Genomic DNA, 25,575 nt, shown 5'->3' with positions numbered 1-25,575 from the left:
GAGCAGAGGTGGCAGAAGTTTTAGTTTACTGTTGAGGAAACCCCATCTTGGTCTGAACAAAAAAATAAATAACAGACAAAACAAATATCATGGGTCCTTACAATGAAAGGACCTCTATTTTAGTAAGAACTAAGAAGAACAAACAGTCAAACACTTTTTATATTCTCTGGCCAAATATATCAAACTAGTTAAAAAAATAATGTGTTAAGTAAAAGTATTTTGTGTTGATTTGAGAAATAAACAATCTAACAAGTTAAAGAAAAAAGAAGAAATAAACTTAGTCTCTCCATATACAAGACTGCTATGAAGAGAAAAACACATATTGGGCGATGCTGATGAGAATAGGAAGCATTGTTCCCGAAGGGATCAAGAGAAGGGGGTGACAGAAGCTTAAAGCATTGTTGCTGAACTCGTTTAAGTATTGTCCTTTTTTCCTAGGAGGATACTTATTTGTCTCCAACACATACTTTTCTTATGAAGGTATTGAACTCACAAAAGATGTATCATTCAGGGGAATCTTAGACAAATTGGTGATTAAGCTAAAGTTGAATCATGTAAAAGTGCAGATGTAGATATTTCAAATTGAAGAGTGTAATTTATTTGTCTCTTTTATATGGAAATTAAAGGATGGGACTACTTTCATATTCTAAGTAAAATTTAACTCCAACAGGCATTACTGTGTTCTGAATAACTTGAATGTAGAGGTTATTTCTAGTGTTTTGCATCTTGAAGTACCATAGAATTCTTAGCTCTTAATTGTTCACATGACTTCAGAGAATAGCTGGTTGAGAATATTAATTAGCTCTTAATTGATGTACTGTCTTTTGCTTTATAGGTTATTCATGGCCACTATATATTATAAATGCAAGCTTTACAGTCATGTCTTGAACTATTTTAATTTTTAAGTCATTGTGCAGTACTTATGGAGTTTCAAGGATGGCCTAGTATTTTTTGGGGTCAAAATTACTATGTGCCAGTTAGGATTGTATCATCCGGTCAAGCTAATTTCTTGCAAATATTATTGTATTTGCTGACAAAAATATCTACTGGAAACTTATTATCTATGAAAATATTTCTTGTGAACCAAAATATGTAGCATTTTTATTTCTTATGAACTTTTATGTAAAATTCACACGCAATAAGGAAACTTACTTGGGTAAAACTTTTTATTTTCTCCTACTAAAGGTAATTTTCCAAACTTGATTATCCTAAAAAAATTAGTGTTTGATAATCAGCAGTTCATTGACAAATTACTTTAATGGGATGGAAATTAAACAGCTAGATACAATGCTTAATTTCAACACTTTCATCGTTACGTGTTTATGCACTCATTCTACGCATTTATATAAAACGAATATTCGTAAGGACCTATTTTTATAACTATTGGTTATTACAAATTACATATTGATAGTTTTTTTAATAAATAAATTGATAGTTTATAAAAAATGAAATAATGAACAAAGACATCTCGTCGGATAGCCCAATGTAGCAAAATCAACAAAATAAAACTCTTGATGCACATATACATTTACTATGAATTGGAAAATTATATAAAAAGGTGGTTGTGGTTAAGCTTAACCATGAGACAAAGTTTCTCTTACCTTTGTTTCTATCAGTAAGTTTCTCTCACCTTTTAACTTCACAAATGGATACCGAGAGATTAAAAAATGATTTTAAAAAAAATTGAAATTACACCCGTCTTGCCTTATTAACCATTAAGCAAAGTGAATTTTAAATTTGACATTAATATTTTTTATGGAGATTATTTGGTTCAAACGAAGCAAGGATAAGATATTTTAATTAGACATCCTATAAAAAAAAGAGGAGGGGATGAGAGATAATCCAACTCTTTTATTGTTTGGTTCACAATAAAATATAAGAGATTTTTAAAAAGTTATTTATTTTCATATACCCTTGAAATTTTGGATTTTAAAAGATAAGAATGTTTTAGTCAATACACTTAAAAAAAACAAAAAGTTTATAAAAATTGTTCTTTCTTTCCTTCATTTTTTCTAACCAAACACTATATTAGACGTTTTAAGTATACTAATTCAATCAAAATTAATTTGTTAGTTTTTTTAATAAAAAATCATGTAAATCAATTTTGGAAAAAAACTACAATTGTTTTTACATTACCCGTTAAACTGCATGTCATGTCATGTATACGATAAACTATTAAGTTTGATTTAAGAATTTTTTTAATTATTTTTTTGTTTACCTTGATAATACATCACTATTAAACTTATAATTTGCCTAATTACTCTGGTAATGTTTGAATAGATGAGAATACAGGCGATATTATTAAGGGTGTGTTAAAGAAAAAACGTGCATAGATTAAAAGGGTTACATGGACATTTGCTCCATCTTTTTTTTTTAGTTTTTTCTTTTATTAATTACTTACTATTTTAATTAAAATCTTTCATCTCAAACAACACACCCTAACTTAATACTATATTTACACTCTCTTTTATTCCTTTAAACTTTTATCCCTTTTCACTCTCTCCCTGTCAAACACGGTTAAAGTTTAATATATCGAAGACTCTAATAACAAAACAAATTATTAAAAAATCAGAATAAAATTAGATTATTTAACATATTTAAGACTATATATAAATAGAAATTTAAATATTGACGCAAGGAAAATACTGTGGATATTTTTTTGAGGGGAAAGGGTGAACGAAGGAACGAACGAATAAAGTTAAGGGGGAATTTGAAAAGAATAAAGTGACTCCAAGTGGCGTGGCCTGCCATCATCATATGATATCTCTATCTATAGACCCATCCATCTCTTCAATTTGATTCCTTCGTTGTTTCGTCCTGAGAGGGTCAGCCATGACCCAAACCCTCTCATTCTCTCTCTCACCTTCCCAGAAAACCCTAGAAATTAATTAAAACCATCCAATCTTCTTTTCTCCATTTCCCCGATTTTTTTTTTTCATTTCTATTTCAATCGCAACCTCCTCCTCCTTCCAAGTCAACGCGGATTTCAGAATTCTCGATCCATGTCGTCCGAGATCGAGGTTGTCGAGGAGGTGCAGTCCCGCGACGAGCAATCGGGGGCGGAGGAGAGCCTCCGTAATGACGTGTACACGGCGGCGGCTTACGGGGATTTGGAGAGGCTGCAGAGATTGGTGGAGCAAGAGGGTTGCCCCGTCTCCGAGCCCGACGGTTTGGGCTACTACGCGCTTCAGTGGGCCGCACTTAACAACCGCACTGCCGCTGCTCAGTACATCATTGAGGTTCTTTGATCGGTTTGTTGAATTGCGTTTGCTTTGCTTACTTGAGCTTGTCCCTTATGCATCCCTTGTTTTGCCACTCACTGAATCGTTACTATTTGTTTACTCCAAGAAAACAAAAATGTAAGAACGAGTTACTTATTGCTGTTTAAGGAGGGAATGATATATATGTACAAGAGAAGAGAATTTTATTGTTATTATGATGATGCTTTTTTTTTGAATTTGTTACAGTAGCTTAGCTTAGCTCAGCTCAGCTCTGCTTGTTGGCCATGCTTGTGTTATTGAAATGGAAATTGAATGTGGTGTTTTTTTTTTTTACAATTGAATGTATTAAAAATTGGCTTGGCAATAAGTGTGGAGTTAGACATGTACTAAATTAATTGGTTGATTTGTGGTTGGCAGCATGGGGGAGATGTAAATGCAACAGATCATACTGGTCAGACGGCCTTACATTGGAGTGCGGTTCGGGGTGCTATTCAGGCTGCAGAGCTTTTACTCCAGGAGGGTGCTCGAGTGAGTGCTGCCGATATGAATGGATATCAGGTTAGATTGGTGTGATTCCTTTTTCCCTTTATTCAAGAGATTGCTGGGGTAAGCCATTTGGAGCATGTTATGTAGCTCTTATACCTGGCTGTCTGTATCTGGTTACATATGCTAATTTGGTAGTTTGGGTTCTTGTTTTACTTGAAGCACAGGTGTGCAGCTGTAAATGCTAATTTTACTAATTATGATTTGCTTGGATGCAGACAACACATGTTGCTGCACAATATGGTCAGACAGCTTTCCTTTACCACATTGTTTCAAAATGGAATGCTGACCCTGATGTTCCTGATAATGATGGAAGAAGCCCCTTGCATTGGTAATCAACAATTTGCCGCTCAACCTTTCTTTCTATTGAAATGGATGTTTTCCCTTTTCTATTTGTTGCACTCTGCTCTGCAGTGAAGCCCCCATTTTGTGAGCTGATATGCTGACAAATTCTTTGTTGAGTATGTGTCCTTAGGTATTTTTTTGGTTGGTTTATGATGTCTTCTTTTAGTTCAAGCAAACTGCAAGTGTCGTTGGTTTGTTCTTTGAAAACAGAACATGAACCTAAAAATGTATTTGGTAGAGTTTTAGTAAATACACCATCTAGGAAGCTGGTCCCAATTAGCCCAAGTTGAAAATGGCAAGTTGGATTTTTAAGTCTTATTGTTCTTAATTAATTGTTCTAATGTGAAAATGGTTGTAATGAACATCATCTAATTTCTCTTGGCACATTTATTACACAGCATGAAGGATGATTTTTAATTTAGTAGGCAAAATAATGCATGGTAAACTTCATTTCTGTTACATCTGTAGCCATGTTCATTATATTTATACTTGGAATTCTCTCATTAATATATTGGTCATAATGTCATATCTTTATCCAATTTTGCCTATGTTTTTTTGTTCCTCAGGATAATATTGTACAAAGTTGCACTAATATTTTTTTTTAAATTTTTTTCCTTTCATTGATAACTTTTAAATGTACAATGTTAATAAATTAGTTTCCTCTGTGCTAAATTTCTGGTTTCACATGCGTATTTTCCCTTCAACTTAGAATTTCGAATGGTTCTGCTTATGTGAAATATTTACTTAATTCTTCACTTTTTAAGTGCTTTAATAGATTCTTCCCTTCTTGAATTTTAGGGCTGCATACAAAGGTTTTGCCGATTCTATACGTCTTCTGTTATTTCTTGATGCACACAGGGGACGTCAAGATACGGGGGGTATGTTCTAATGCTCTATCCTGAACTCCATTTATTCCCCTCAAATTATTCATGCACTAAATGATGAATTGATCTTTGATTTTGAAAGCATTATTCTAGTTTTTATTTTCCTTATTCGTTCAGGTTGCACTCCTCTTCATTGGGCTGCTATTAGGGGCAACTTGGAGGCCTGTACCGTGCTAGTACAGGCTGGCAAGAAGGAAGATCTTATGCTGGCTGATAATACAGGCCTGACTCCGGCACAGCTTGCTTCTGATAAGAATCACAGACAAGTTGCTTTTTTCCTTGTAGGTCTTTCATAATCAACATAGTTTGATTTGATCAGTAATGCCATTTGAATGGCAGCTTGCTTTCCATCTTTTCAAAATTTTCCCTCCCCCAATGATTTTGAGAATTGGACTGGCTCTGGCTTACTTCCCTGAAAATCATTTGTGTTCATTCACTTCATTGAATTTATAGGATAGGTGCTTGAGTGGAGTTTTTATGTGTGTTTCCTTTATGATGAAATGTTATTTGAGTATTGATGTGCTAACTCTACTCAGCATCCTTTCTTATTCTGGTTTTAGACTTTTAGCAATGTGAACATGCTTCTGCTACAATGCATATTGACGTCTAGATCATTGATAATAATGCATTTGAAATTCTTCTATTAAATTCACATATCGCAGCATCAACATCCTTCATTTGAAGAGGTATTGGTTAAATGAGTGAGTGATGAATGTTGATTATGTCCCAACGAAATATAAAAAATTATTTTTAATTTCTTATCTTATTTGATCTCTTGAAAACTCCTTCAGATCTTTTTAAAGTGACATATCAAAGTTATTGCTCCTACAAGTTGTGTGGAGTTTTAACTTGTATAGCCTTAGGAGTTATAAGGTTGACTTGGTGGTTGAAGGGAGATGGGGGGAGGGAGAGGTCATGGGTTTGAATTCCTCCCACTAACAAATTAACAACTAACATTGGCCTTTAAAAATAAACAAACTCGTATAGCCTTTATAAAATATATATTCCTACTATTCTGGAACTAAAAAAGGGTAATTGCTGAAAGTGCAAATGCTGAATAAGTGAAACTTTTCTCTTCCCCCATAAACTTCATTGTTATCATAAGATCATGAGCACTGGAAAGTGACTCTTAAATATTTTGTGTGAGTATAGTTGTCTGAGAGTTCGTAAAACAAAGTTTACTTGGTATCTGAGTGGTGGTACATCTACATTTCTATTATGGGTTATTCTTTATAAATGTTGCTACATAGTTATAATGAATGGTTGTGGATTTACTATATACTAACCAACTATGGATAATGTGTAGGGAAATGCCCGAAGGTTGCTTGACAAACGCTGTGACGGGAACAGCCGCCTTGGAAAGATTTCCAAATTAGGACTTGCTCCCGTCCTTTGGTGCATAATTCTTGTGCTATTGGTTACGTATATTCATTCAGTCATCTTGGGTATCTATCTTGGCTTCCACATATGAAATCAATACGTGTGCATGTGAGCACTTGCATGCATAATTATCCTTTTATTTTGATGGTTGTCTCACTATCATTTGTATCAATTTTTTTATTGCAGCAACAAAAATGCCAAAGCTGACAGCTGCAGCTGGCCTTCTTGCATGGTTTGGAGTTTTTCTTGCAAGTGTTGGTTTGGTGATGTTTTACAGGTGTAGCAGGTAAGTGATGTGGACTTAAACTTTACAGTTCTAGGCCATTATATGTACAAGGACCAGATCTTATTTTGAAACTCTTCTAGGTTTTTTTTTTACTGCTGTTATGTTAAATCTCTATGGGAGTTTGAATGATATATGATTTTGAAATTGGTGGATGTGGATTTTTGGTGGTTTGAGCTGTGCAATTCTAATTCTGTAGTGATATGCAAGTTAATGCAATTGTTATGGTGGTAGTGTGGTACTAATTCTCTTCTCCACATGAATTGTGTAGAGGAGAAATAAAGGGAAATGTAAAGTGTAAACCATAGGATTTGAGTGGGGATGTATGAAATGGAGGAATGTTTCAGGTGTTATCTGTGACATTAAGATACAGGGCATTGCTTTGGTGGGCCACTTGATAGGTGGTCCATTATGAACCATGAACAGTGACCTTTAGATTGATCTGATGTTCATAGTGTTATGGTGTACTCTCTGCACAATAATACTACCTATTTCCTTCTCTCCAGCCACTAATAGTGTTATGGCAGCTACAAATGCAATCTGGAAACTTAGAAATGATATCATTTTCCATAGTCAATCCTTTGATATCTCTAAACTGGCAGATAGTATTCTTTTTCTTATGTGGACCTGGCTGAAGGGGTGGGAAAGGGACTTTAATGTCCCTTTTTTCCAGTGGGCTTCAGCAATGTCTTTAGCATTTATTTAATGTTTCTAGGAAGGGCAGGGCTGTGTTTTATGTAATTCTGGTTGTATGTTTAGTTCTCTGCAACAGTCAATCCTAATCTGTATCTTCTAGTACCACTGGTACTTCTATCATTAATATAAATTATATTTGCAGTTCAAAAAAAAAAAACTATTGTTGGCAACCACAGTTTGACGCCGCCACAACGATTTCTAGTGACGACATTTCATTGATTTTAATCTTTTTCTTTCCTCCTAAAACCAAAATACTTAACAAACATTCTCCCTCTTTGCCATTCTCATCATCACCGCTGTTAACAACCATGGTTATGCGGGAGAAAACCAAATTGGGGTTTTCTCAATGGGAATAACAACAGCAAAAACCCAAGAGGAACATAAGCTCTTCCTGCCTCCATGGTTTTGTCGGCACTATTTGGGTGCAAATCAGTTCATATCAGACAGCAATCACAAACATATCAATTTTGTGCGATAGCGGTTTGGTGGGTGTGCGATGGGATCGTCAGGATTTGGTGGGTGCACGACGGGGTCGTTGGGGCTTGATGGGTGTGTGACTGAAACACCATTTGGTGGGTGGGTGATGGGCTTGTCGGTGACAAAGTCAATGTGAAAAGAGTGAAAAAAATTGAAATGCCACTGCTGGCAATCGCCTCCGGCGATGACACATGGGGTCAGCGGCGAGGGAGGCTGAAATGTCGCAGATCTATATAAGCATATCCACACCAGATCTTCCAGATGTACAACAGTAGATCTAGATTGAACCTTGTTTGATTGTTGTTGCTTCAATCATGGATGGGAGAAAGGGTTATGCAGACCTTCAAAGAGGCCGTGGTACCTGCAGGAGCACTGGTTTGGCGGTGATGGCGACGAAAGTGATGGCAGAACAGTGAGGAAGGAGGAGAAAGAGATGTTACAGTGTGGAGGATCTGTGATAATATTATCAACTTGATGTATCTAACGGTTATAAAAAACTGTGTATAATGGACCACATGACTTAGTGGTCCATGCTAGAATTGGCCTAAGATACAAGTCGAACTCAAGTTTAAGGAACAATTTATTACACATCTATAAGGTTTGTAATGTATGGTGCTCAATACATGATAAATATACAACCCACAAATAGACATGCACTGTCTATCATATTTCATTTTCAGTCGAGTGAATATCTAGTTTCAAATTGTTTGTAGACACCTGCCGTATTCTATGAAAACACTTTTAATTTAGTTTATTATTTTTTTTCTTATTGTCTCTTTCCCCCTCTCTTGACAGCAAGGATCCTGGTTATATCAGGATGAATATGCATGACAATCAGGATACAAAAGATGACGTGAGTTTTGTTCTGCCACTTAATCTCTACTTTGGTTCTTTACCGAGGATTTTATAACTTCTATTTCCCTTTGCATTGACCTAAAAATATTGAGTGGTTATGGCAGGAGCCTCTCTTGAAGATTGAGATAAATAATCCTGCTTTGCTAGCTGGAAATTGGTCCCAGCTTTGTGCAACATGCAAGGTTCTTTGCTTTCTTTTGATTGTCTGACTTCTTGCTGTAAAGCTGATCAATGTCTTGCATACACAGATTGCAGATGCCGGTCTTTCCTTTGCTTTGAATTGTTTTGCACACAATTTTATGTTGTCTTTTCTTCAGATTGTCAGGCCTCTTCGAGCAAAACACTGTTCCACCTGTGATCGTTGTGTGGAACAATTTGATCACCATTGTCCTTGGGTATCCAATTGCATCGGCAAGGTACTTCTGGATATTTTTTTTTTACAAGCTTTGCATTTGACTGTTAAATATTTTAAGCTTTTCAATTTATCATTTACTTAAAGAGGGGGGATATTAATCTAGGACATTTTTGTTATTTTCTGGTCTCTACCCTATGTATGGAACATGCCACCTTGTGAACCTCCAGCATGTGACATGCCACGTATTAATTAAAACACCTCTTATTGCCAAAGAAGACTCATTATTTGGCAATACACTCTACATGGGGATTTTTGTAGTGTGAACAGTTTAGACTGAACAGTCTGCTAGTGACTGTTTAGTATAAATCTGTGTTATAGCTACAAATAAAATGTATCTACTTGTCTAAGATGAATAATGAGTTTGTTCATAAAAATTAAAATATACCATTTGAATTCAGTACATCATATCTGTAGGATTGGCTAATAATATTTGTAAGGTTAGATTATTAATCTTGTCCTACTTTGTCGTTAGAGTTATGATGATGGTTACTAATCCTGCTTACTCCCATGTTTTCTCATTATCATTAATTTTGGTCAAGCAATTATTATTTTTTTGACTTATTAATCTGATTTGATTTAACCTGATTTTGTTTCACTTTATGATTGCAGAAGAACAAATGGGATTTCTTTGTTTTTCTTGTTCTTGAAGTTCTGGCAATGTTGGTTACTGGTGGAGTTTGTCTTACAAGTATGTGTCTGCTGAGACATAAGAGTTACTGAGTTACATTGTTCATTTTACTGCAATTTATACTGCTGATGAAAAATAAATTTCTTCGTGCAGGAGTGTTAACTGATCCACTTGCACCTCATTCATTTGGGGCATGGATTCAGTATGTTGCTAACAATCACATTGGTGCAATATCATTTCTAATAGCCGATTTTTTCCTCTTCTTTGGTGTGTTTACTTTGACAGTTGTGCAGGCTAGTCAGGTATGTCTTAGAAGATCTTATTTGTTTTTTTCTTTTATGCACAAGAAATTCTCTCCTCTGATCTGAAGCACGTGTTTTTTTTTCTTCTACTTTGTCTTTCATAACGCAGATATCACGCAATATTACAACAAATGAAATGGCAAATGCAATGCGGTATAGTTACCTCAGAGGTCCAGGTGGTAGATTTAGAAACCCATATGATCATGGTATCAAGAAGAACTGTTCTGATTTCTTGATCAATGGTTACAACGAAGACGTTGAGTGCATTGAAGAATTAGGTAACTCAGAGGAGGGTATAGGAATGATGCATATGGCAAGAAGCTCGAACTTGGCAAATGGAGACTCGCACACCCATACTGAATATGCAAGAGGCAATGGAAATGGCCATCATGCTATTAATGTGGATTCCAATTCCAACAGTACCAACTCCAAAATACATCATGGTCATATTAATGGTCATGTTCATTCTTCGCATTGTAGCCATAATAACCATGGCAAAACCAGAAATGACAACGTTCCCTTGGGCTTGGGTCTTGGCCTTGGACGGAACAGATCTGTTACAGCCTCATCATGATATTTACATACATGTCTGGTGTTTGAACCTAACCTGTAATGTAACATAGGCACACATCTGGGTTGGTTTACGTTAATTCAATTTATTGTGGCTCTTTTCTACCACACCCCCATGTGCAATTTTGTGCTGTTACATTTAGTCGTCCTCTTATCGTTTTTTCTTTCTACTTTTTGTAACTAATTTAAGTTGCATTTTAAAGATGATAAGCCTTGAAATCTATGTATGAAATTCGAATGTATTTGCTAGAGCCTAGAGGTCCCGCCCCCCTTCCTTCCTATGGCGGTTGCTACTTGCTAGTGTGCGGATGAAACAAATATATATATATATATATATACTGGTACAACTTATTCTTTTTAATAAATTTTCTTACATATTAAATTTTATTAATTCTATTGTTAAATTAAAATTTCTTATTGATGTAGTTAACAATTATTATAAAATTTTTAAATTTATTTAATATTTCATTAAATGATAATAATTTGACGGATAATATATTTTTTAAAAATTCAAATAAATTTTGATTATAAATAAGGAATGAAGTATCAATTAGTTTATTATCTGCTCGAAATTTTATAAACTCAAATTACTTTATAAGAACTTTGCATTCAGTGATAAGATTGATTAACTTCATATTCTAGAGAAAATTATTAAGTGAAAAAGTTTAACACTTAGTATCAATTGTTTATGTTACACAAACACACATGTAACTTATATTTAGTGAGAGACTTTTTACTTTTACACATGTAACTTATATTTAGTGAGAGACTTTTTACCTAAAAGTAAAAGAAATTAATATTGACTAATAGTCTTTTTCAAAATAGTCAAAATTAAACACAAGTCATGTGAGTTTGTTTTTTGAAAAAAGAATCACACTATTTTAAAAAGAATTCCTGATTTTTTTAGAGTCACATAATATTAAATTTTAATCATTTGTATATTATATATTTGTATATTATATGGTTTGAATTTAATTCACCCACTATCATAAAATTAACATTCTCATTAGATATATCTTCATATGTGAAAAATATCTAGTATATAAGTCATTTTTGTATGAGAACAACTAAACTTAACCTTACAAATATACATAAATAATAAAATTAAAGGCTAAAGTTATTTCATTTGATAATTTTCAGTATATATATGTCTCACAAGTTATATATATATATATATATATATATATATATATATATATATATATATATATATATATATATATATATTCTATTTTATAATATAAAAGCATATTCAATTATGTTATTATTTGTTACAAAAATTTAAGTTTTTTTCAAATTTTTTAATAAGCTCTTATAATTTGATGGAAACTAATGAAATTATAATATTTATAAGTGAGTGGTGTTTTTTTTTCCAATATGGAGATTATATTAAAAATTTCTAGAATATAAAATTTTAGTTAAAAATTTGATGAAATTATAAGAACTCAAGAGTAATTTAACCATAAAATTTTTTGTCATACAACATTTATTTTTGCGATGTGTCTCTATATACTATTGCTGGCCATTTTGTTACAATATTAATATACATTATTATCTGCTTTTGGTGATCGCTATTGTCAATTTATTCCTTTCAATGATAGATATCTAAGAAGTGGATAATATCAACATTTTATTATTATTTTTTAAAATTAATATCAATACTAATATTTTATCTTGCTTTATTTAAAAACACTAAATTCCTTATTTCATCAAACAATTACTTGACATTAATTTTGTACTCGAAAGTTTATGAAATTAAATCAGTACATATAAAGTAATATTTGACTTCATTTATTAAAAGCTTTTTTTCCTCCTTAATAAAAAGTGGGGTTAAACATTAGTTTAAAGAAGTATTAAAAATCAAGAAGAAGAAACATGAAGAAAATGAAGGAAAACAAAACAAAACAGAGTTAGAAACTAACGGAGTTTTTCCTTTTTAAGGTCAGCTTATTTTTACACATTTTAATGTTGTTCCGAATTTCCTGATTTATTTGCTATTTTGAACTTACAAAAGTTAAAATTGATTTGGAAAATTATAATTTGATTTTTTTTTGTTGAATTATAATTTGATTTGTTTTGAAAGCTACTTCTAATATAAAAAATAAAAAAAAATGACGAATAGAGGTGAATGATGAGAAACCATGACCGCGAGTAGAAGGAAAAGACAATGAGAGGTGAACGGTCATTGTTTCCATATGTGAGAAGATATTTAAGGATATTTAGATGCGAACATATAGATGTTGGTGCAGTTTTTCAATTAAAATTATTTTCGCTAATCTGCGTAAAAAAATGTATACTAAAATTAAGAGATTAAATTCCAATTTTAATTAAAATTAATAGTAATATATATATATATATATATATATATATATATATATATATATATATATAATTACATTTAAGTTTTGTCCCTATTTTAATTCGGATAGATATGTTACTTGTCACAGAAAAATGAGTCCACACTTTATAACTATGAAATTAAATTTGGTTATAGAATTAAAGGTACTCTTGGACATATCTCCACCGGTATAGGCTCCACGAACTTCAATTTCTATATTTCAGATAAAATAGAGGGATTATTAACTATTTCTTTTGATTTGTTTTGAATTTCACTCACCCGTGTATGTATTAATTAAGAAATTAAAATAAAAAATATCGATTGTGTAAATTATAAAAAAAACGTTAAAAAAATCATAAATAACAATTTTTGTTTTCCAATAAAAATATTTGTATTTTTTCCTTCATCTCCTAAGATCCTAATAGCACAAGTTAATATTTGTCTTTGTTTGTTTTTTAGGGGCACGCTCAATTTAACTTTTAATGGGCCATTTTTTCACGTTTATGTGAAAGAAAATGTTTAATAATATCCTAACGTGCATTACACGCATTCTTAATGATTAAACTCCATCGATCGATTATTATTAATTTTTTGAGGTAAAGTCTCAATGAAATTTGTCGTAAATGTATAAGTTATATAAGTTAGATTACTTAGTCGTGCGTGTAAACCTGCTCAATCACAAATTAATAATTATTTATACAAGAAACTTAATGAAGTTTAGTTGATTAAGATTTCAAGCATAATGAAGTATGAAGGTGACTTTTTACTGTTGCTTGATATGAGCAAACATTTGCCATTGCTCCGCAGGCCTGAGTTATTAGCAAAAAAGTTAAAGCGATCTGTAGTTTATGTATGGCTTCTTGCTGTTGTTTTCATTCCTTTTGAAGAAAAAAAAAAATTCCTACCCCCTCCTTTTAAAAAAACTTGTGAAAACTGAAAAGTTTATTCTAATAATTAAAAACAAATAATATATGCATTTATAGTGTATAAATCTTTTGTATTTTTGTGTGTGTAGACGACAATACAAATATAATTTAATCCCGTGATTTTAGGAATATATTTGGAAATCATTCCTTTTACCTAGTTTTTTGTTTTTGATGTAAATGCCATAACATAATTGAATAAATTTAACTAAGTTGACAATAACTATTTATTTTTTCCTATAATTATCCATACGGTATTTTTCCAATTATAATAAAGAGAAACAGAAGAAAAAAAACGGACACAATTTCAAATTGTACGACTCATGGAGAAAATGACAAGTTATAATGATCTCGTTACCAATTTGATCATATTGACAAAGAATGACGTTGTCAAGATTTTATTTGATAGAAAAATTTGATCGGTTTTCACCAAGTAAAATTGTGATGTTTTCAGCTTTAAAATTGTCATTGATTTGTTCAAAAGAATACAAAAAACGAAATTATTTATGTCAACGAAGAACAATTCATCTATCATTTATATAAATAAAAGAATCAAACATTTTAAGCATGCACCAAACTAGAAGGAGCCAAACATAATAAGGAGTTTGAAAGTTTTACCTCTCAGAGCCATTACACTTTGCACTTTGCAGTGTAGTGTAGATTACGCAGTGAGACATTTTTTAGAGCCAGAAAAAGCGGATTTGATATATCGTTCATCATTCATTGAATTTGGATACAAATCCAAATCCAAATCCCAAATTTGGTTTCGTCATCCTTGGTAGGAAAAATAAATACAATTTTTTAAGAAAAATTTCCATAATAAATGTTTGAAGGTGACATTCTTGCGTTAGAACTTAGAAGTGACCGCATCTCGAATCTGGTGTACGCTTGTGAGATCAGTGTAAGTTTGACTGTTTGTAATAAATTTAATTTATGAAAGTTTGATTTAAAATAAATTTACAATAAAGTAATTTAGAGTTTAATATTTATGTAATGTTAATGTAAAAAAAATACTAACCCGTCAAGAATAAGTATAACTATGAACATAAATAATTATTATGAAAAATAATAAATTTAGTGCAAATAATAATTTATAATTAAATAATAATATATTCAGCAAAAATGTATTATTCCATCAAATTCCTTTAACTAGTTTGTCCCCGATAATAACAAAAACAATAAAAATATGTTGGAGAGACAAATCACCTTTATAAATCATCCCTTAACTTTTTTTCAAGTGACAATTTCCTTTAATTTTTTTTTTGACAAATCCACCAGATTATCTCTTATCTTAAAATATTTAATTTTCAATACAATATCACTTTTCATATGAAAAAATATGTGACAAGAACATAAAATCTTATAGAATTCATGAACATATCCCCCCAAAAAAAATATTAAATAATTAGTTCAATAAAGTTTATTTTATCACCCACTATAGATGGAATTTTATAAAATTCATGATATACACTCAACAATTTCTCATGAGAATTGGTGACAAAATATCAATCAATATGAGATATTACTATCCATACCAGCCCTCGTCATCACCATTTATACGAGGAAAAGAGAGAATAAGATTATGTTAGTAAAAATAGTTGAAAAACTAACTTAAAAAGTTTAAAAAATAATTTATTAAATTATAAATATTTGATAAAATTAATTATTGAAATAGTTAAAAAATATAAAATAATATAAAACTAATAAAATTATAATTTATTTTTAAAAAATAATAAGAAAATTTGATAATTATATTAGGATGAAAATAGAAGAAAATATAAAAAATTAAAAGTTAACATTTTAAAAAATATCACTTTTAAGTGGTGTTTAAAAAATTTCAAATGATTTATCGAACATAATATTATTAAGGTTTGTAGCTTATTTCATTTATAATCTATTAGTATATATTACAATATAAATTAATAAATGAATAATATAAAATAGTATATAATTATTAATATTAATTTATTACTAATGTTATTTATATTAATATTTAATAATTCATAGTTGTAAGTTATAGATAAATTATACCTACATAATAAAATATACAACTAAAAGAAAAAATAAAAATAAAGATAAGTTTAAATTTTAAAATATGACAAATAATAAAATAAAGAAGATAAATAAACATAAGATATAATATTATATAAATTATTTTACGTGTATAATTTTTTAATTATTTGTTGGGTCTGCAAGTATAAGACTATTGTTAGAAAATAGGATTTGGAAGGGAGGAAGATCCAACAGAAGAGAGCGGAAGTGGCGGAAGTGGCGGACGTGGGACCCGCATGGTTGAGAATGACCCCACCCTATTCTTATCTCCGCTTTCACTGCCTCCTTCTTCTTCACTTCGTCACTCCACCTTTTCTTTTTTCATTTCTCGCTTTATCCTTAGTTTTTTTTCTTCAACGGATGAAGGAATCATCTTGATCGTACGGAACTTGTTCTATCTTTCCGTAATCGAACTTGGTGGCCACTGTATATAAATAAGGTGTTTTTTTCTTTTTGTTTGTTACTATGAGTATTTTGTGGTACTGCTATTCTAATTGTTTGATCAACACGATTAATTCCGCAATGATCTTTTCCCCTAAACTTGAACTACAGTTGTTTATTTTATTCGTTCATGCAGTTCAGTTCAACAACACAATCATTTTGTATATGATCAAATTAAGTGATGGGGGGCATCTGTTCTAGGAAGAGAGATGAGCATGAGCATGTTGTGGAAGATGAATTACACAGAGGAGTCTCGGGGAGGTATTGTAGGAGTGGCAGCACAAAATGGATGAGGGCCAGAAGTTTACGTGCTAAGCCCAATCATTGTGCCGGAGGGGGAACATGCCCCTCCCTCATGGATTTGTGCATAAACAAGATGCGTGAGGTGCATCTTTTTGCCACCTTTGTTACTTGTTTCGCTTTGGCTATTTCTCTTTTCACATGGTTGCTTGCTTGATCCACATGTTTTGCGTTATAACAGGATTTTCATAAGTACAATTCATTTTCGATTCTTCCAAGAGACATAAGCCAGCAGATCTTCAATGAATTGGTTGATTCTCACTGCCTGACCCAACTGTCACTCGAGGCTTTTAGAGATTGTGCTCTTCAGGTACCGTACTAAAATTTTAGTATTGCTCAAGTTACAAGTGTTGCCTAGATTTGAGTATTCAATTCTTATCTGACATGTCTTCTGCACATGGCAGGATATTGATTTAGGCGAATATGTGGGAGTGAGCGATGATTGGATGGATGTCATCTCTTCACAAGGGTTGTCTTTACTTTCAGTTGATGTTTCTGGTTCTCAGGTGACAGATAACGGACTGCGATTCCTAAAGGATTGCTCAAATCTTCAAGCATTGACTCTCAATTTTTGTGACCAATTTTCAGAATATGGGCTTAAGCACATTAGTGGTACAGTTACTATTCTTATGGTTAATTTTTTCTCACCAGAATGCGTCTATTATTTTACAAACATAGGAAGATCATACAAATGATTCAAATTAGATTGGTGGGGCTTTGTGCTGAGGTTAATGTATAAAAACTATGAGTCTTGTATTGCTGTTTTTATCTTTCTCTTTTTCTTAAACAACTACTCTATTGTGCTTTCAGAAAGATTTTGGTGTTTCTTACACAAGAAAAATGGAGAAATTCATTCATGTTTGAATAGAATTCACCTTAATTATCAAATGATTCTGATTGATTTTTTCATGATCTATTCAAAAGTAATTGAGACTTATACCTGTTATACTTTTCAGCCTCATTTAAACTGCTACCTTGTGCTCGCCTACAAAAGTATATCTGATTGCATTGCTGAATATTAAGTTATTTGACACAGGCACAGCTAGGGTGTGTCTTCAAGATATTAACGTTAAATGTCTTGTTCTAGTGAAACTTTTTCAAAGGCTGATTTTAGTTATGTAAATTTTCTCTGTCCTTTTTTTTGTCATTGCTTGTGGCAGTGTGTAGCATTCTGTGCAGAATTATTCATAGGGATCAATTATTTTTATTTTTCCATATAATTGTTGTAAAATGAATGGAAATAAGGAAATTCAGTTTTGACATGAACCTAATTGAACATTGTGTAAAATTGGAATTATGCGCAATCAATACAATAATAACATTATTTGTTCTGAGACATCAAACGTAGTAGGTTTAACTTGCTAAAGGTTAAAGAGTCCTGTTTGATTAACATAAACAATCAATGCCAATTATGTGTAGGTCTTTCAAACTTGACTTCCTTGAGCATCAGGAAGAGCAGCACTGTCAAACCTGATGGAATGCGTGCTTTCTCCAACTTATTTAATTTGGAGAAGTTGGACCTTGAGAGGTGTTCAGATATTCATGGTGGATTTGTTCATCTTAAAGGTTTCTATCCTTGATTTCTTGCTCATTTATATGCAAGAAGTTATCTTATTCCTATTGTAGTTGATATTTGTAATTTTGTATAAACCAATCTCACATCTGGTGATCTGAAACAAAATTGTTAATATATAGTTAGGTATGAATGGCTGATTGGGTGGCCTGACATATGGGGTGTTTGGTTTGGTGGTGGTTCCACAGTAGGCAACCAAAACCATGTAAAATACATAATAAAACTGACACAGCTCTGTGTTGCTTTGCACTGAACTTGAAAATGAACACAATTTAATTTTAACGCACTGCCGTAGGCCAATGATAGGGCTTGCCAATGGAGGATGAAAATGACTTACCAATGAAGGGCTACCAACAGGAATTGATCCCTGGACCTTTGAGTCAAGGCTGTTTGATCCTACCAGTCGAGCCACATTCATTGGCTTCTTTAAGGGACTCATTATTTAGATATTTTTCAGATGCTATTCTGCTTAGAGTGCCATTTTATAGAAACTTAATTATGGAATTTGTACATTATAGATTAAATTTCCTTTGGTTTTTGTTTAAATGCAGGTTTGAAAAAGCTTGAGTATCTTAATATTGGATGCTGTAAATGTGTTATGGATTCAGACATGAAGTCTATCTCAGGTAATGATCATAAAATGGTATGATTTTTATCTTAGTTATTGCATTTCAGGTTTATTTGTGTTGTAAAAAGGAAGAATTATTGTGTCTCATTCATGAGTTAATTATCTGAACTTGGCTTTTGTATGACATATATGATATCCAGTGTCTTACTTGCATTGATCTTTATTCCTACTTGGGTAATAGGATGCCTAAACCAAGAACTAGTTTGGGGAACATTGTTCTCCAAATTTGACTCACTTTCTAATTTTTTGGTTGCTTTCCTTTTTTAGGGCTGCCCAATCTATAAAAGTAAAATAGTAAACAAAAACCCATCTGCTATATGTCCGGTGATAAAGAAATGCACTAGACAACCACTTAACTGCACATGCCACAATATTTTGTCTTGTGTATTTACCAAAATAATACTCTAATATTCATTGATGCGTCTTTTGGGTTTGGGGTTACTATTTCTGATGAAATCTTTGGTTTAGACTTCTAAAAACTTTAACCCCAAGGGGTTGGTTGAATGAGCAAGACAAGGTTTTTGCATTTGACAATTTCCTGGTTTAAGCCCCTACTTGTCTCCTTGGGTTGAGGTAAATGTAAATCCTTTAGAAGCACTCTGAGTTAGGAAGCCTTCCTGATTGGGGGTAAATTTCTTATACAAAAAAACCTAGGAACTTTTTTTTTGTTGTTGTCTTGGGTTGAGGTAAATGTAAGTCCTTTACAAGTGCTCTGAGTTATGTCTGTCTGTGTACAACTATTTGTATTTGTGTGCTTTTGCAACCCCCCCGCCCCCCAAAAACAATAAAAAAATGAATTGGCAATAAGATGGTGGTATTAAGGTTGATCCTATTTTTCTTAATTGAGTTTATACTGGAACATGTGATTTTGCAACTTAAATCAATTGTATTCTAAAATCTGTTTGATTAGTACCTCTGGTACTCTTTAATGAATATATTATATTTTGGCTGAGCAAAAAAAAAAAATCAATTCCTTCATTTATCAGTTCTTTCTTACTTTAGAATCAGGAAGCTATGTCATGATCTTTTTGAGCTGACTGTTGGCTATAATGTTTCAGAGCTTATAAATTTGAAGGAGTTACAAATTTCCAACAGCAGTATTACTGATATTGGAATTACCTATTTAAGAGGTATTTTTCCAGTGTTTATCATCCGTTACAAGTCTATTAAGATGACTATAACTTCTGCTGCTATTTTATGCACATGATTATGACACGAGCATATCTCTAGTTGTCAATGTCCACTCTCAAATGAAAATATTATTCTCTTACTTTTATCAAAATAGAGGTTTAGTATATGTAATAAGTTCATAACATAGTTTGCTTTATGTATTATGTTGTTTTGTTTTCTGCAGTATACATTACCTGGGTATTCCTTTCTGGTTTACAGGTTTGAAGATGCTTACCACATTAAATGTTGAAGGATGCAATATTACTGCTGCATGTTTAGAGTTTATTCATGGTAAAAATAAATTCTGATTTTATTCTTTGAAGTGTCATTTCATTTTAATTATTCTTAATTTAGACAGCAATTTTGTTTGTTCTGGAAGTCATTCTATAATACATAAGCTTTCTGTCATTTTTATTTGGAAAATTAAGGATTTGAATAGTCCAACACGCAATCAAATGGTGCTAAAGTGGCAAAGACTATGTTTGAACTTAGAAACTCCTATTTGCTTATTATTCCAGTGCCTAAAATTTTCCTAATTAGTTCTTTAATCATATATATATATATATATATATATATATATTTTTTTTTTGTACAGCCTTAGCTTCCCTGGCATGCTTAAATCTCAACAGATGTGGTCTCTCTGACGATGGATTTGAGAAAATTTCTGGTAACTCTTGATTTATAATGACCAAACTTGAGGACTTATGGTTTCATGTTCTTACTTGTTGTTCTAAGGATGGCAAATCACTGGATTCTTGGTTTTATAGCATGCACTCCCTTTCCTGCAGGACTTAAAAACTTGAAGAGGTTGAGCCTGGCTTTTAACAGGATCACAGACGCATGTTTAGTTCATCTGAAAGGTACTTGGGACATCAATATCTCACAAGAGTGACTATTTTATCCACATGCTGCTTCCCTAAATTAAGAAGACTCTTGATTTTTACAATACTTGTGTGGATTTGTCTCTTTAATTTCTTCTCCACTTTTCAGATGTTGAAAACATGTTTGAGATGGACTTTTACCTTTGTTTTTTAAATCCATTTACTTTCAATAATTTTACATGCTTCTTTTCTATCTGCAAAATATCCTAGCTGTTATAGACATAAAGGAGAGGTAGGAAACATTTTATACATTATAAATTCTCTTTAAGAGTCCTTCAAACACTGATAATGTTAAATGAATTAATGCAATTTTTGAAGTAAATGTATTGTAAATAAATACAAAAGTATGAAAGTCTAGTGTTAGCCTCAAATATCTCTTCACTGTTCATGGAAAATTATTGCCACTATTATTGTTTGCCTCAAACATTCTTAAGCACTTCTGGGATAAAACTAGTTATATACTTCACAAGCTGGGGCATTGACAATCATCAATCATCATGCACGCAACTTGTTCACTGTTCTATATTTTCCAATTATCCTTTATATTGTTAATCTTTTTTTCTTTTTGCAGGCTTAACGAATTTGGAGTATTTGAATCTGGATTATTGCAGGATAGGTGATGACGGGCTTGCTAATTTGACAGGTTTGCACTAGATTTTACCTTTTCCTCTTGGCAGATTTAAATGTCCATTACATTGTTCAAAGTTTATACAGATCTGTTATACTTTTTTCAATGTTATCTTGATCTGTGCTTCGGGATATATGACATGAGGCATTGAGGCTTTATACCTTTATACTTTGATGATTCAAGACCTCATATCTTATGAGGCAGTAAAAATTGAGATGGAATAGAGCCATATGGAATTTGGCATAAACTGGAATATTTGAATTAGATTTACAAAATTATCATGGGAATTTAAGCCCGCATTTAGCCTTGACATTGTGTTTAGAATGTAGATATGCATGATGCTTGGTCTGGTGCTTTTAATTCAGTTTTTCTAATAATTTTTCTTTTAATTTAATTAATTTGTTTATCATAATGCTTTCTGAAGGGGAAAATATTCTGATTGTTATGAAAATTTGAGATTTTAGGAATCAAATAATTTGATTTGAAGTATCAGCTATGGTATGAAATTTGTAGTTATTTGGTCTTTCAGGTCTCACTCTCTTGAAAAGTCTAGTGTTGTCTGACACTGACATTGGGAACAGCGGGCTGCGTCATATATCAGGTTTGTGACACAATCTTGTGTATGGTTATCAAATAAAAATATAAACTCTATAATTACTGTGAGTTTATTGGAAGACGAGTTCTAATTAGATCTTTGATATGTTACTATATTTATTGGTTATGTTTCACAGCTAGAAAATATTGAAGTACTAAAAAATCGACATTGTATCTTTTAATATACCATTATTGTTATATTTCAGACTGTTGTATAATATGTTGGAAGATAAATTTCAGAAAGCCCTTTGAGTTACCCAAATATAAGTTTTATTTTATTTTTTTATTTTTAGCGATCTCTATGTTAGTATGTTACCAATCTATCCCCACAGTGCTAAGATGAGGTTGCTGCCTGTTACCAATCCAGGACTACTTTCCTTAAACTAAATACTGTCTAATTCTGAATATTGTTTGTGGATGTTTTGTAGTTACATCTACAAAAACACGCAGACACATTGTGTTGTTAGAGACCTTTACAGACAAGGCAATACATAAAATGCATGTGTTGATTATCTGGTTCTTGCTTTTATCCAGGTTTAAAAAAGCTGGAGGATTTAAATTTGTCATTCACCACAGTAACTGATCATGGCCTGAAAAGGCTGTCAGGATTGACACAACTTAAATCACTTAATCTGGATGCCCGACAGATTACCGATGCTGGACTTGCAAATCTTACTAGTAAGGATGTGTGCATTCATGTATCAACTATTTTCTTCGGGCTTAACTACACTTTCCCCCCCTCTAGTTTAGACATGGTGATTTTAGTTTCCCAAGTTTTTTCCAAACAGTTGGGGATTTATGATGGATTTAGGACATGGAATAATTTAAGAGGAAAATTTTGGATTTCTTTTATTTTTTGGTGAAATTTGACATTTTAGTTGGTGAGGTTGGAGCAAAAGAATGTTGAAAATGGTTTATTTAATTCAACTTGTGAAGATTTTGAGTGAAAAAGGAGAATTTGAGAGTTTTAAGTAAAAGGAAAGTGACATAGGGACTTAATTGAAATAATTAAAAAATTGAGATTAAATTCACTCAAAATTATTGGAGGACCAAAAGCATGCATTAGCTATAGTTGAGGAACTAAAAGTACAATTAAGCTTTTTTCCCCCTCTTTTATGTGGATTCACCTGAGGTATTATTTTTAAGAAAAATAAAAATCATTACTTTTGTCATATGAACAGTTTTGTGTATGCATAGAGGGTAGTACCTAGTCGTGTGCTGTCATCAACATTAGTTCTTGCCGAGGTGCAATTCTTCTGCTTAAACCTATCAGCAATCTTTACTGTTTAATCCGAGTCTGATACCTAGACCTTGCCAAGGCATGGTGCCACCCACAACATATTGCAAGTTGCAACATTAGATCTTTGATTTAGATTGTTGATTGAAATAAAGGTTTTAATTTGACACTCCCTGTGTATACAATGAATTCAAATCCAAAACTGCATCAAACCAATCATATATTGTGTTTACCCTGAGCTGTCCAGGATCATGTTCCTTTTCTATTAGGTGCCAGCTATAAGATATTTTTTTTACTGTTTGATTGTCCATATTGACATGAATGTCTGTGCAAGCTGTAATTGATTTTGCTTATATAGCTTCAATTCTAGCTGTCTGATTGGCTCGTCTTTAGCAGGTCTGAGTGGATTGATAGCATTGGATCTCTTTGGAGCACGCATTTCAGACAATGGAACTACATTTTTACGATGTACGTATATATCAATTTTAGACTGCAGTTGATTTCCTTTTTGCCTTTTTGGTGTATGACTTTATGCAATTTGAAATGGGAATGCATCAGTCATAATAGGGGTTAACTTGTAAGATATAACTGCATAGTCATAGTCTACTTTTTAGGATATTTGGTGTTCAATTGTTTATCATATAGGTATTGGGTCACACACTTTGATTTTTTCATGAAAATGTTATAATTAGTCCAGACTCGTGAGAATAAATGAAGCTATATAGTATGCTTCTGTTCTTTATTGTATATTTTTGTTATATGAAAAATCTAAAACTTCTGAACTGGACAAACAAGTGGTGCCAAACCAAGCTACCTTACTTCTACAAGTAGTTTCTGTCTGTAGACTATGATGACAATCTTACTTTACATGTTTGACTCTAGAATTGATGTAAATCGAATGGAAATTTTGATTTTAAAGTCTATTCTTTTAGTTATCATAATGTCATCATTTAACTTACTGAAATCAGCAATAAATTCATGTTTATTTCGTTATGCCTATACTTTAGAGCAAACGGTGTAATGAGTAATGGCCCAATACAAAACACAATATATAGAGGCAGTACTACTTGGAAACCCATTCAACAGTAACTTTTTTTTCTTTTGTTTAGTGTATTGTAAGAAATTATCACTGATTGAAATAATAGGGAAATATGGGTTTTTACATAACCTTGTGCCCAAGGCTGGCTTAAATTTTAGTTCCTCTTTTGTTCTCCATCTTGCAGCGTTCAAGATCTTGCAATCCCTTGAAATATGTGGCGGAGGATTAACTGATGCCGGTGTAAAAAATATCAGAGAGATTGTCTCCCTGACACAGCTAAACCTGTCCCAGAATTGCAACTTAACGGATAAAACTTTGGAATTGATATCTGGTATTTTTTTGCTTGCCTTCAATACTTTATATACCCCTTGAAACTCGGATAATCAGAAAATAAAAATTGGATGGAGAATATTATATTTTTGTATCGGTTTTTAATTCCTCCCCTTGCCCTGTAATTGGATCAAGTAAAAGTTTGTTCTGCTTTGGTTAACACATGTTTGTATATCTTTATATCTGAATACAGGAATGACAGCACTGAGGTCGCTAAATGTTTCAAATTCTCGTATAACCAATGAAGGACTACGGTATTTGAAGCCTTTGAAGAATTTACGCACTCTTACCTTGGAGTCTTGCAAGGTTACTGCTTCTGAAATTAAGAAGCTTCAGTCAACTGATCTTCCAAATTTGATAAGCTTTCGGCCAGAATAAATCAGGAGAATAAGAGAATTCTGTTATCTGCCTGTTGAACAATTCTCTGTACATATTTATGGCTACTGTTTGGATAAAAAAATGTACATAAAAATGGCATGCAAGAATGTAATTATGCTTTATTTTGCATGTTTGTATTTCCCCGTCTAAGAAAAATTGTACATAAATCTTTTTCTTTCTCCCTTTCTCCTCTGGGTAAATATGCCTGGTGGGGCTATCTAAAGTATGTGCATAATGTAAGTGTAATAAAGATGTTTGGACCAGAGTGATGGTGCTCATTATTATGTTCGTATAGTAATGAATTGTATTTGACTGAGAATAGAGTTGTTCCCGTTGACTGGCTTTTTATTGTGCTGTTTGCTCATGAATAAGGACCATGTTTTAGAAATCATATTTGCCTTAAAGAAAAAAAAGAAAAATAATATTTGCGGTGTGGTAAACAGTTAGAGCAGCGGCTCCTGCAT

At 32.3% G+C, this 25,575-nt stretch overlaps 2 protein-coding genes across 6 annotated transcripts; both read left to right on the top strand.

Annotated features, from left to right (window-relative positions):
- The first annotated feature begins 2,732 nt into the window (after positions 1-2,732).
- Positions 2,733-10,853, top strand: LOC114392515 (protein S-acyltransferase 24-like). Of its 2 annotated transcripts, none has more exons than XM_028353680.1 (13): positions 2,733-3,239; positions 3,639-3,779; positions 3,983-4,095; positions 4,908-4,987; positions 5,111-5,274; positions 6,300-6,438; positions 6,560-6,659; positions 8,625-8,682; positions 8,789-8,866; positions 9,002-9,100; positions 9,709-9,787; positions 9,881-10,029; positions 10,139-10,853. In XM_028353680.1, exons 1-13 carry the CDS (start codon positions 3,003-3,005, stop codon positions 10,601-10,603), a joined length of 1,902 nt encoding a protein of 633 aa, XP_028209481.1. In that variant the 5' UTR covers positions 2,733-3,002; the 3' UTR covers positions 10,604-10,853. The 2 variants fall into 2 exon arrangements, with proteins under 2 accessions (XP_028209481.1, XP_028209482.1); XM_028353681.1 differs by having other exon boundaries at positions 2,733-3,251.
- Positions 10,854-16,090: 5,237 nt separating this feature from the next.
- LOC114392608 (dynein regulatory complex subunit 6-like) lies at positions 16,091-25,442 on the top strand. 4 transcript variants are annotated; one of them, XM_028353807.1, is made up of 16 exons: positions 16,091-16,351; positions 16,490-16,738; positions 16,835-16,963; positions 17,058-17,265; positions 18,073-18,219; positions 18,778-18,852; positions 19,913-19,984; positions 20,244-20,315; positions 20,620-20,691; positions 20,813-20,884; positions 21,477-21,548; positions 22,063-22,134; positions 22,662-22,805; positions 23,761-23,832; positions 24,588-24,734; positions 24,927-25,442. In XM_028353807.1, the coding sequence occupies exons 2-16, from the start codon at positions 16,535-16,537 to the stop codon at positions 25,109-25,111; spliced, it is 1,743 nt and encodes a 580-aa protein (XP_028209608.1). In that variant the 5' UTR covers positions 16,091-16,351; positions 16,490-16,534; the 3' UTR covers positions 25,112-25,442. The 4 variants fall into 4 exon arrangements, with proteins under 4 accessions (XP_028209608.1, XP_028209605.1, XP_028209607.1 ...); XM_028353804.1 differs by having other exon boundaries at positions 23,758-23,832; XM_028353806.1 differs by having other exon boundaries at positions 16,092-16,351; positions 16,495-16,738; positions 23,758-23,832.
- Positions 25,443-25,575: the final 133 nt, after the last annotated feature.

This window comes from Glycine soja, chromosome 17 (genome assembly GCF_004193775.1).
Source record: "Glycine soja cultivar W05 chromosome 17, ASM419377v2, whole genome shotgun sequence".
In the NCBI taxonomy this organism is placed as follows: domain Eukaryota; kingdom Viridiplantae; phylum Streptophyta; class Magnoliopsida; order Fabales; family Fabaceae; genus Glycine; species Glycine soja.
Note: the sequence above shows the minus strand (reverse complement) of the source record. Positions and strands in the feature narration are given on the sequence as shown.

Excerpts from the sequence above, each read along its gene's own strand:
- LOC114392608 (XM_028353804.1), top strand. The coding sequence starts at position 16,535 with ATGGGGGGCATCTGTTCTAGGAAGAGAGATGAGCATGAGCATGTTGTG. Across the intron at positions 18,220-18,777 it reads TGGATTTGTTCATCTTAAAG|GTTTGAAAAAGCTTGAGTAT; the intron begins GTTTCTATCCTT and ends GTTTAAATGCAG. Across the intron at positions 20,692-20,812 it reads TGGATTTGAGAAAATTTCTG|GACTTAAAAACTTGAAGAGG; the intron begins GTAACTCTTGAT and ends CCTTTCCTGCAG.
- LOC114392515 (XM_028353680.1), top strand. The coding sequence starts at position 3,003 with ATGTCGTCCGAGATCGAGGTTGTCGAGGAGGTGCAGTCCCGCGACGAG. Across the intron at positions 3,240-3,638 it reads CTGCTCAGTACATCATTGAG|CATGGGGGAGATGTAAATGC; the intron begins GTTCTTTGATCG and ends TGTGGTTGGCAG. Across the intron at positions 9,101-9,708 it reads TATCCAATTGCATCGGCAAG|AAGAACAAATGGGATTTCTT; the intron begins GTACTTCTGGAT and ends TTATGATTGCAG.